This window comes from Gossypium hirsutum, chromosome A05 (assembly GCF_007990345.1).
Source record: "Gossypium hirsutum isolate 1008001.06 chromosome A05, Gossypium_hirsutum_v2.1, whole genome shotgun sequence".
NCBI lineage: Eukaryota > Viridiplantae > Streptophyta > Magnoliopsida > Malvales > Malvaceae > Gossypium > Gossypium hirsutum.
This window is the reverse complement of record NC_053428.1, coordinates 23,315,047-23,326,410: the sequence shown is the minus strand read 5'-3', so window position 1 is coordinate 23,326,410 and position 11,364 is coordinate 23,315,047. Positions and strand designations below refer to the sequence as shown.

At 34.2% G+C, this 11,364-nt stretch overlaps 1 protein-coding gene and 1 long non-coding RNA gene across 4 annotated transcripts; one reads left to right on the top strand and one right to left on the bottom strand.

Moving 5' to 3' along the window:
* Positions 1–618: 618 nt before the first annotated feature.
* Positions 619–3,221, top strand: LOC107957739 (probable trehalose-phosphate phosphatase D). 2 transcript variants are annotated; one of them, XM_016893308.2, is made up of 11 exons: positions 619–818; positions 925–1,220; positions 1,324–1,464; positions 1,546–1,617; positions 1,709–1,801; positions 1,961–2,017; positions 2,130–2,231; positions 2,397–2,544; positions 2,635–2,705; positions 2,785–2,877; positions 2,982–3,221. In XM_016893308.2, exons 2-11 carry the CDS (start codon positions 960–962, stop codon positions 3,048–3,050), a joined length of 1,107 nt encoding a protein of 368 aa, XP_016748797.2. In that variant the 5' UTR covers positions 619–818; positions 925–959; the 3' UTR covers positions 3,051–3,221. The 2 variants fall into 2 exon arrangements, with proteins under 2 accessions (XP_016748797.2, XP_040969933.1); XM_041113999.1 differs by having other exon boundaries at positions 701–1,220.
* A 6,571-nt stretch (positions 3,222–9,792) lies between these two features.
* Positions 9,793–11,134, bottom strand: LOC121229492 (uncharacterized). Of its 2 annotated transcripts, XR_005927276.1 has the most exons (3): positions 10,980–11,116; positions 10,428–10,497; positions 9,793–10,022 (listed from the first exon to the last, which is right to left on the bottom strand). It is a non-coding gene; the product is annotated as an uncharacterized lncRNA (long non-coding RNA). The 2 variants fall into 2 exon arrangements; XR_005927275.1 differs by lacking the exon at positions 9,793–10,022 and having other exon boundaries at positions 10,217–10,497; positions 10,980–11,134.
* Positions 11,135–11,364: the final 230 nt, after the last annotated feature.

Here is an 11,364-nt window from a genome sequence, read left to right as displayed (position 1 = left end):
GCATACTCTATAACACTTCAGGAAAAGAGCTTGAGTTTAAATTCTGAAGATACCATTGTTGAAAAAATAATCACAAATCCCCAAAAAATTAAACCGTAAAATGTAAATGAAAAATACCTTAATCATAACAAAAAGTAATTAATGAACCTTTACAACGTTTACAAATGAATGGAAAATAGATAGGGTGCTACCAATACCAATACAATCTTACCTTCTTTTTTTCGTAATGCCAAAGCTCATAAGCAAATAGTATAAATGGAATAAGACTGTTCAATCCTTGAACCTTCCGGACGAATGTATTGATGGCTAATGAATTTTAAGTACAAATTTTACGATTTGGCAACACAAGTTGGTGGTAAAAAAACCTTATTTTTGGGGGTAAGGGGTGAAATATTCCAAGGTATCAGATGGGTGGTCCCTGAGTTCAAAAGAAGAGAGGAAGGGGTGGAAGAGATATATTGCTGGGGTCGAAAAGTACACATGGCCAGGAAAGTAATGGTTGTTTCGTCTCTTAGTGTTAAACCAAAGTTTATTAATTGACTAGACTAACCCCAGTCTTTTTGCGACTTGTTGTGTGTTAGTGCGCTTCTGTGATTTTCGCCTTTTCTTTCCTGTATATTTTCTTCTTCTTCTTTTTTTTTATTTGTTTTATTTTTGTTCTCCTTCTCTCCCTCTCTCTCTCTCTCTCTCTCTCTCTCTCTCTCTCTAAGCCTTTGCTTATTTAAAACCTACCATTGGGTGTCTTTGTAGTCCTAAGATCTCACATTGCCATCTTCTCTGCTCTTTTGATACTCTGTTTCTTTCTATACTCTCTTCAGGTATCGAAGCTAGGCATTGAAATAAGATTTTAAAGCGTGTGTGTTTTGTTTTATTGGCTATATCCCAGTCTAAAAGTTTTTCCTATTTTGGTTTCTCTGAAAATAGGCAGAAGATAAAGCAACAAGGAACTAAGAAAAACAATGACTAACCAACAAAATGTGGTGGTTCTTGATGTGATATCGCGGGGTGTTAGCAATGTGTTGCCTCGATCATCCCTGCCAGTACCCAAGTCCTTTTCACCGCAAGACCTTAAGATGCTATTGATGAAGAGGTTTGAAGCTGAAAATGGGGGCGCTAAAATCAGTGCCTGGGTGGATTCCATGAGAGCTTCTTCACCAACCCGTATCAAGTCCTCTACTACTGCTTCCTTACCTGAAACTGACGACACTAGTTCCTGGATCGTAGGTTCCATTTCTCCATCAACCATCATTACTTCCCACTTCTTCAGCTTCTGAGCATTAATGATTAACCACCCCTTTGTTTCGTTGTTTTGTTATCTATTAGGTTCACCATCCCTCGGCTTTGAGCATGTTTGAGCAAATAGTAGCCGCTTCTAAGGGAAAACAAATTGTGATGTTTCTGGATTACGACGGCACACTCTCTCCGATTGTTGAAGACCCGGATCAAGCTTTCATGCCCAAAGAGGTTAATTTCTTCTTATTCCCTATTCATGTTTATCATCAGCCTATAAAACTCCTACTAATTCCCTTCTTCGTCTCTAATCAGATGAGAGCAACTGTAAGAGATGTTGCAAGATATTTTCCAACAGCAATCGTGACCGGAAGGTGCAGAGACAAGGTACATTACTGTACCATTATCTTACAGTCGATATACTTTTTCTATATTTACATGTTGGATTGGATTGGTTTTTGATGATCGGATTTTACAGGTTTACAGCTTTGTGAAACTAGCTGGACTTTATTATGCTGGTAGCCATGGTATGGACATCAAGGGACCATCTAAAAGTTGCAAATACAAGAAAGTAAGAGCATCAGTGTACTTGTGCAATTTCACCTATTGTACTTTTTTTCTTTTTTCTTTTTCAGCACCAGTGAAACACACTTTTTTTTTCTTCTTTCTTTCCTTGGATGCTTCTAATTTTCATTTCTACTGTCAACTTTTTTGGTTGTGTGGTATTCAGGGTAACCAGGGAGTTCTTTTCCAGGCTGCAAGTGAATTCTTGCCCATGATTGATGAGGTTTCCTGTCTCCCACCATCTTCTTCACTTGGAAAAGTTAAAAAGAAAAAACCCATATTCAGGAAAAAAAATTTATAGCTCTCTCTTTCTTTTTTCCCTTTTAAATTTTCAGGTTTACAAAGACTTGGTGGAGAAAACAAAATCCATTCCAGGAACCAAAGTGGAAAACAACAAGTTTTGTGTCTCCGTACATTTTCGTTGTGTTGATGAAAAGGTACAAACCAAACCCAACTTTTGTCTTCTTTTCCCGTGTAAACTGTAAAGCTATACTCTTTATATCTTACTTAAAAAAGTGCCTTAGACGGAAGATTTATACATTTGAAAGTTGATGTTTATATTCATATTGGAAGGCTAATATCATGGTTGGTGTGATTGGCAGAGTTGGGCTGCACTAGCGGAACAAGTTAGATCGGTGCTCAACCACTACCCTAAGCTTAAACTAACTCAAGGGAGGAAGGTCTTAGAGATCCGACCCACCATCAAATGGGACAAAGGAAGAGCCCTAGAATTTTTGTTGGAGTCCCTAGGTGATTTCTATACTCATCATTTTCAACCTCGGTCTTTTTTACTAGGAATCATTTCAATTTTACTAAAAGAAATTTAATTTGTGTTTTTAGGATATGCGAATTCAACTAATGTTTTACCGGTGTACATTGGCGACGATCGATCCGACGAAGATGCTTTTAAGGTTGGATTTAATTATATAAATTAGATGTTATAATATTGAGTTTGTAAGTAAATTAAAGACATTGTTTATTTATGAACAGGTTTTACGTGAGAGAGGGCAAGGGTTTGGGATTCTTGTGTCCAAACTACCTAAAGAAACAAATGCTTCATATTCTCTCCAAGAACCATCTGAGGCAATTTTACTAATCTTAGCTGCTTGCATTTTTGCTATTTTCTAACATTAATTTTGGGCTAACTTTTAAAGGTGTCTTTATTCCTTTTTACTATAATTTTACAGGTTAAGGAGTTTTTGAAGCGTTTGGTGGACTGGAAAAAAATGTCACAAAGAGCAGCTAAATGTGCTTAGATATATCCCACCCTAGAAAAGGGTGGAAGGAATTAATTATTATTATGTAATTTTCTCGTTTTAAAGAGAGTAATTTCCAATTGTAATTATCTACCATCATCTTCAACAGGCTGTGATTGAAAAACATGAGCCCCAAGAAGAATTCCATAATTTTGGAAAATCTTTGAATTATTTCTCTCCTCCTCTTTTTTTTTTTTTTTGCTTATAGCCATTTGTTTATGAGATACTCTCAGATATGTTGACCATAAAAATGAGAAAAAAAAATGGTATAAGTTTGATGATGCTAACACGTGTTGATGCAGTCACCTGCATCTGCCATTGTAATTTGTCTTCCCAGATAGAACCTGATATATAATTGTAAACTAACAGATTAATGCTAGCAGTTCACGTTCTTATAAAAATAAAAATTGACCCTAATGTCAGGTTTGATCTGAAGCAAACAAACATTCAGAATCTACAAATCCATTGGTTGTTTTTCCTTCTTTGAGCAACAACCAAGTACAATCAAAAGCTTTTATTTATATACATCGATGCAACTTTATTATAATTATTAATTTTCTATTCCAACAAGCTATGCTACATTCATAACCCATCACCAAAAGAAGGCGAGTCTTGTGATTAGAAGAATTTTGTTTTCTAAAGTTGAACTTGTTTTGACTTTAAATTGAACGGAGCTCTCAAGAAAAAAAAACCCTTGACATGTTACCTTCTTAGTTTTTAATTAGGAAACTATGCCCTCTTTTTTCGATTGGGGACTTGTTCCATGTGGTTACTATATTAAACAAATTAAGTTTGTTTAATTAATTAGAAAGAGCTAATTAAATTAACTGATAGATTTGCATTTTTCCATGGCTTTTTTTGCTAGTAAATATTTGCAACTGTCAGCTTCATCTTTAACGCACATGATCGTGATTTGTATATTGCTTGGGAGAAAGGATAGCAAACTCAAACATATTACAGTTTTTAGATTTGTAGTTTTCCTGAATAAGTTCATGCAAATGGAACCCAATAACAATAATAATTCCTTAAACTAGTTTTATGCATTTCCTGGCCATCATTTTCTATTTTTAATCTTTATTAATACAAGTTTTGGTTTAAAAATTGAATAGTAAAACAAATTCCCATCACATCAACAAATGGAATGGAATATGTACACTAAATATAGAATCCCCATAGGTACATATAATAGAAATTCATGAAATGGGGGATGCTGTTTAAGTTGGGTGCCCCACATTCATTAGAACCCTATGTTGGATTACACAAAAATTATTGGGAGGTGAGCATCTCTTTAACAAGTTGTAAAGATACCTTGGGAGCCAGACAAAAATCTGCTCTAATGAGACATTATTACGTATATTCTGTAGCAATGAGGTTTGAATATTTAGGCAGGAGGGTATTATAATTGAGTAAAGAAGCCTAGGAAGTGTCTTTAGAATGGGTGGATCGAAGGACCAATCATTTTTCTAATGGCTAATAATTAATGTATCCAAGTTGTTGATGTTTACACTCTTTTTTGAGCAAAATGCATCAATCAATGGCTCTACTCATTTGCTCGAGAAAAATATAATTTTCCTTATATGGCTAAAGCAAGCATCATATAAATAGTACTGTAATATTGCAAGCACATCTAGTCCTTTTTGCCTCTCAATTTCATGTGCAATTTTTTCCCACTTCAGGACGAGTTTATCTTTATATGCAAACCCCATTTGTAAATGGGAGTACCATAAAGTTCCCCCCCCTATATCCAATTTATGACAAAATCGTACGTATGGCACTCACCTTGCAATTATTCTCATTTGTGACTTAATTGGATTCTAAAGAATGGGAACCCTTTAATCATTGAATAATTACACGTTTTGATGGTAAGATGACCACATACAAACAAAACTTTGATGGGTCTCTTGAAAACTCAATTAAAAGAGAAAGGGATTGATTTTACTTTGAACATTTCTAATTTTAATCCTATTTTAACCATTTCCTCCAAGTTTCAATTATCCATTACCTAGCCAGGAATTAGACATTTTGCCAATTGCTCAAATCTTAATCAAAAGCTCAATCATGGGTAATAATAGCTATGAAAAATATCATAATCTCCCTGGCCAATGTGATCTATCCTTTTAAGGTACTTCATCATCTTATGGAGCAAGATAAGATCAATGACAGATTAGAAAGGAAAATAGTAAGTTCATTTAGATATACTCTTAATTATCCATAAGCATATGGTTGTAATTATTCATAATTGATGTTCAAGTCATTAATTAATATTTATATTACCATCCCAAAGATTCTTGTAACTTCCAACCTCCATATAACTTATTGCACCCATCTGTCATGAATATTATATATATTAATAATCCTGTTTTGGACAGCAAACTAATAATAACACTGCAACAATATTTTTTTTCTTAAAAAAAAAATTCAAAGTAGAATTGGCACCAAAACAGGGTACAAGGAGATGTATAAAATACAATTGTTGTATCTTTAAGTAGATATTAAAAGTACAGATAAAAGCAGAGAGCTTTTGCTTTTTAAAGCAGAAGCATAATCTAATTGGATAATGGAGCTTATAAGTGATCTTTAAAAACATAAAAATAAAAATAATAATGGGGATGAGATCTGTGCATGCTTAAGATATTAGGGAGTGAAGATATGGGGGGAAGAAGGCCATTGCACAGCAACAAGCATAGAGCCAAACTATTGGGCACTTGGATTTGAGAGAACCCACCTTGAAATATTAAAAAGGAATCTTCAAGTAGTATTGATTTTTATAATGGGATCTAATTGATCTTTTATATTCAATGGGTTACATTTTTTTCAGAAAGGTTAGGTGGTGAAAAGGATGCCCACTACCAGGTGAAGAGGGGGAACCCATGGTTGAAGAGGAGTTGGAATCCACTTGAAGTGCTTTCATTTTAACAAGATATGGACATAGACATAGACAATAGACATGGACATGGACATGGATTTTTAATGGGGACATCCAACATTATGCTTTCAAGCCGTGAAAATCTCTCTCTCTGGCTCCTTCATACGTGTAAAGAAAGGTGCCACTAGATTTGAACCCATCATTGGGTCTTTAAAACTCAAATAAACTAGGCAGCAGAAGCTCCAATTATTGTAGGAAAAGAAGTCACTTCCCTTCCACAAAACCAACTCACTTAGTGATCCCATTTGATTAAACAGCTTTCACTCTGATCTATTTCAGGGACTACGGTTATGTGTCTCAAAACTAAAAAACATAGTTAGATTTGGGTTTTCGAGGAAATCCATTTTAATAGTATTAAGTAGTCCATGTCTTTTTCTATTTTTTTTTTATAAATTGAATCCTCCCTGCTTCCAACAAATCATCTCTGCCTTAACATATTAAATAACTCCTAACCCCTTAATATAAAACCCTTTTGCATCACAATTGACAGTGCTTCAGGCTTACAGCCACAAACCCATGATGTGCAACAGTTGAGTCCATTATTGCCCATAATTTCCCCTTTTTTTTTTTAAAGAAACAAAGGCAGAGAGAGAGAGTAACCCCATACTATTACTACCCTGTTTGATACATTAAAAAATGCCTCTAGTTTTTGAGACGTGATTGTTCCCTAGAAAATGGTCCTATAGCTTGTACGATGTAGCAATTGTTTTTGCAGGAGATACTGGAATGATGGATTTATTTCATAGGGGTGTTCCCATGGGCGGATGGTCCCCGCATAGAGGGCCGAGCAAAGAAGGGCTTTGTGCTATTCCAATGTGAATAATAATAAATCAACTTGTTGTTTGTACGGATCAGGATGGTCAATTTTGGAGACGGCGATCGCTTTTAACCTTTGACTTAATATTATTTATAATCTGATTCCCATCCAGATGACCTTCCAAGAGGGAGCAAATTTATCAGGTGTTTGTGCTTCAGGGTTGTTGCTTGGATCTTACCCATCCATCCATCATTACTGTAAACTAAGAGTTACTCCCCCCGCCCCTGACACACTCCCTATCACCAACACACCCCAACTCCTAACCGATTAACCAAATGTGAAAGGCAGCTTAGTTTATATTGGTTTGGCCCTGCTAGCAAAATTATTATTTTCATACCAATTTGACCATAATAGTTGGCAGCCTGGCACCAAGAAAACTCAAGAACCCCAGTGCTTTTAATTAATAAAGAAAAAAAAAGCATTAAGTTTTTGAACTGGGTGTTCAAATGTTGAAAAGAGAGAAGGCAATGCACACAGGAACTGGCATTTTTAATCCGAATCAGCTTACCATATTTAAGTTGTATTTTTTGACTTGTTTAAACCAACAATGGGGGGCCTGTTTTCCACCAGTTCCAAATTTTCTATCATGATCAAAATTGACTCAGAAAAGGTTCCCACTCCTCCCCTCCCCCCCCCATCTTTAAAGCGATTCATCTTTACCACTATTATATATATATATATGCACACACACACACACATACAGGCACCTGGACTTAGATAAACTGATATAGTTGGTACATGAAGATGTAGAGTAATGCTTTTTAAAATTGTTTTCTTGTGCCTAAAAAAGAGATGAGGGAGAGAAAAATAGGATCCTGCATATCTTTATCAATTACTTTATTAATATAAAATTAGACGGCCAAAGCTCCTCATAGGGTGTATTTTCAGAAGCAAATCAAAGGTGTAAACTTGAATAGGGAATGACTTGTTTTTGTCATTATATATAACTTTGGGTTGTTTAATCAAGTGAGTCATGGGCAGGGTTGAAAAGAGCCAAGTAAGGGCTCTTTTCAATTCAACATTATAACCACTGTTTTGTTATAATATACTTTAAACAAGAGATTAGTTAGTGGGAGATGTCAAATTTAAATGTCAACAGTCGTTGGCCTGTTGTTTTTATTATTTTGTTTTTCAATTAAATTTATTTTTTAAATGTCTCACCATCATAACCAGCTATTGCACTTTTTTTTCCCAAAAATGTTTAGTGCTAGACTTTTTTTTAATGTAGAAAACTTGTATGAAGGTTGAAAGAAAATATATAGTATGGGAGTAAATAAATAAGGGTGAAATTCCTTTCTTTTTCATAAATGGGTGAATTTCTAATTTATACAAAGATTTAAGATTCATTAATTTTGTTGTGGTGAAATGAGGCGATTGTTATAAAATTAATATAATAATAAATTTAGTTTTTAACGATTTGGTATAATGTGAATTTGATCCTTATTCTAAAAAAATTAGCGATCATCATTTACATATTATTTCAATTTTTGTTGGATCCTGTAAATTTAAAAATATATAAACTATAAAAAATTAAAATAAGAAATATATAAGTGTAAAAATTTTCAATATATATGATTTAAACTAAAAAAAAATTCTACTTTTGCTAGATTTCTTACAAGCTTTACAAACATTTCTCATTTACCAGAAATTTTCATCAACGTTTATCTTCCTTCTCATATCAAACTTAAAATAATGATTTTGAATTGTAATTAAGAAAAAGAAAAGATGAAGCCTTCCCTTGTTAGGAACGTATTTGTTTGAAAACATCTCACTTGCTAACCCCTTGTTTCACATCTTTCGTCTTTTGTTTTTTCCTTAAAGAATGTGTTTTACAATTTTGTTTTTGAAATTAAGAATGTGTTACACATGTATCTGTGAAAAGGAGGCAATTTTGGGTTTGATCAATAGTTTGGGCTTTTGGGATTGTGGCTTTATTGTGGGTTTCGATACATTTTTATGATTTGTGTTTTTCGATTATTGCTATTATTGAGGGTGCGCATGAATTGTTTGTGATGAAGAAAACTCAGAAAAGAATGATGATTTCTGTTCTTGATTTATGAAGCAGATTTCAGATGGTGACAAAGAAAATCCAGAAAAATAAAATTTGTTCTTTTATTTTTTATTCATTTTTGAAGAGTTAACCGTTGATAATTCAATTGGTAATAAAATAAAAACTTTAGATATCTACTTTGACCAAAAAAAAACTTTTAAGTACTTAAATGAGGAAATTTACATAATTTAGATATCTAATTTTCTAAGTTTTTCATATATACTAGATGTCCAACAGAGGCAAAGAGAACTCATTTCAAAGTCATTTTGAAATCTGCACTTCTTTCTGATTGTAACCATCTTACTCGCATATAGTTTGTTTTACAATTAAAAAAAAAAAACTACATGAGTAATCTAATCCTTCAACATGTTTATTTGCTTTTAGATAAATTCCCAACTCCATCACCATCTCTTTTTCATCATAATAACACGATGGGGACAAAACCTTTCTACATGTCCGAAAAGTGTAAGTCCTTCTTACTTAAACCGACGGCTATTGTATGATAGGACAATTTTTTCATTCTCTTCACAGGGTTTCGCGCATCCAATAGCATGAATCCCTTAAAGCCTCCCAATACGGGTTTCGCATTGTGACCCACAAACCATCCAATAAAATTCCCAAACTGCATTGTCACTACAAAGTTTTCATAAGCAAAAGTAGTGGTCTCTTCACGTAGGTTAACTTGCCATGGTTCCTCATCTCGTCATCGATAGTGAAGGCTGATATGTCACCTCCATAGGCAATCTCAGAGAATCCAATTAAAAAAAAGAAAGGATAGAACGTGCTACAGGAGCGGAGAGTAGAACATGCTTGTCACAGAAGCAGATGAATAAATCTTAGCAGTTAAACATGCAAATTCAGTATGAATAAAATTGTATTAATCATACGTCTCTAGTAAACTGTTAATAAAAATGGATCAAAAGTCAGTTCTGAGACGTACCAGACCAGTAGCAGTATTCTGATTAACGATAGATATTGTAAACTTCCAATTATGTTTTTCGAATTTAAAAACTCAGATAACCATTCTATTTAAAATATACATTTTGAAGTACCAAGAAGAATAAAATCTAAAATGCTGAATTACACGAGAAAAATAAACATGTCAGCAGACTAGTCTTTCATCCTCGAAACCGCTGCTGCTCCATATACACAATTTTCCCTAATTTCCCATTTCGATTTCTGGATATTCACCAAATCTGTCAGTTATTAATAATTAATTACATGCCGATAAAGTCTTAACATGACTAGCATGGGAATTGTTGTTAATGCAAAAGGACATGAGTCCGACTACGTTAAAGTAAATTATACTGCTATTTATGGGTTGGGGATAGATTATGAGTAGTTTTAAGCATTGTGTCAAAAAAGAATAAATATTATCAGAACTTATAATAAATTTATTTTAATAATAATAATAATAATAAAGATGTAGTAGCCAATTTTGGTCTGGGCAAATAACCACAAATAAAATAGCCCAAATTAAAAGTCCATTTACAAACAAAGCTACCAACTCAATTACAGCCCAAAAAAAATTAAAACCCTAAAAGCCCAACTAGCCCACTATCCTAAAATTTTTCAGCAACCAACCTTAGGTATCAAGACTTTCAGCCGCCGCATGCCCCTTAGCCTTGGCCACCCCATCCCATCGTCCCATCACCTGCAAAACAATAACAGAGAACCAAAACAAAACACAAACAGTAGCAGACAAAACACAAAGAAACAAAAAAGAAAAAACAAAAAGGGGCAGAAAAGAACCAAGAGAACAAGGAAATAGATAATAGCAAATCCATGGTATTTCGGCTATAAAGCCTGAAATCCCGGATTGTTTTAGTACAAAAACAAGAATATTGTAAAAGGGAGGAGAGAGATTTTTTTTGGGGGGAGAAATAAAAAAAAAGAAGAGATTGAAGAAAAAAAAGTGTAATCTCTCTGAAGATTTTTCTTAAAAAAAAACAGCAAGCAATACAAAAAAAAAATATAATAACAAAGCCATCAAAAAAAGAAGAAGTGCAAACCGGCTTAAGGTTTTTTCTTTTCTTTTTTTTCTTTTTTATTTTATTATTCGAATCCATCTCTTCTCATTCATGTATTAAAATATATCAAGGTATATATATAAGAAATATATATATATATAAAAACCTTTTTGAAATTTCCGGCCACCGTGCGCGGTGGCCGGCGACGGTGGCCGACGGCGACGGATGGCGGCGGACGGAGCCGGAGTTTGGTCGGAGGGAGAAGGCCTTGAGAGAGTTTGAGAGAAAGGGGTTAGTTTTTTTTTATGAAATGGGAAAAATGAGCTTTTTTTTTAGGAATTTTGACTTATATAGCCCCATCAAAACGACGTCGTTTTGGGTTTAAGCCACTAATGCCAAAACGACGTCGTTTTGGCTATTAACCCATGGCCGACCCGCGACCCGACCCGCTCCAACTTCAGGATCCGCGTGTTTTCATTGGAGGGGCTATTTGCGCGTTTAGCCCCTCTGCTTTTTATTACTTTGCAATTAAATTATTTTTTATTTTTAAT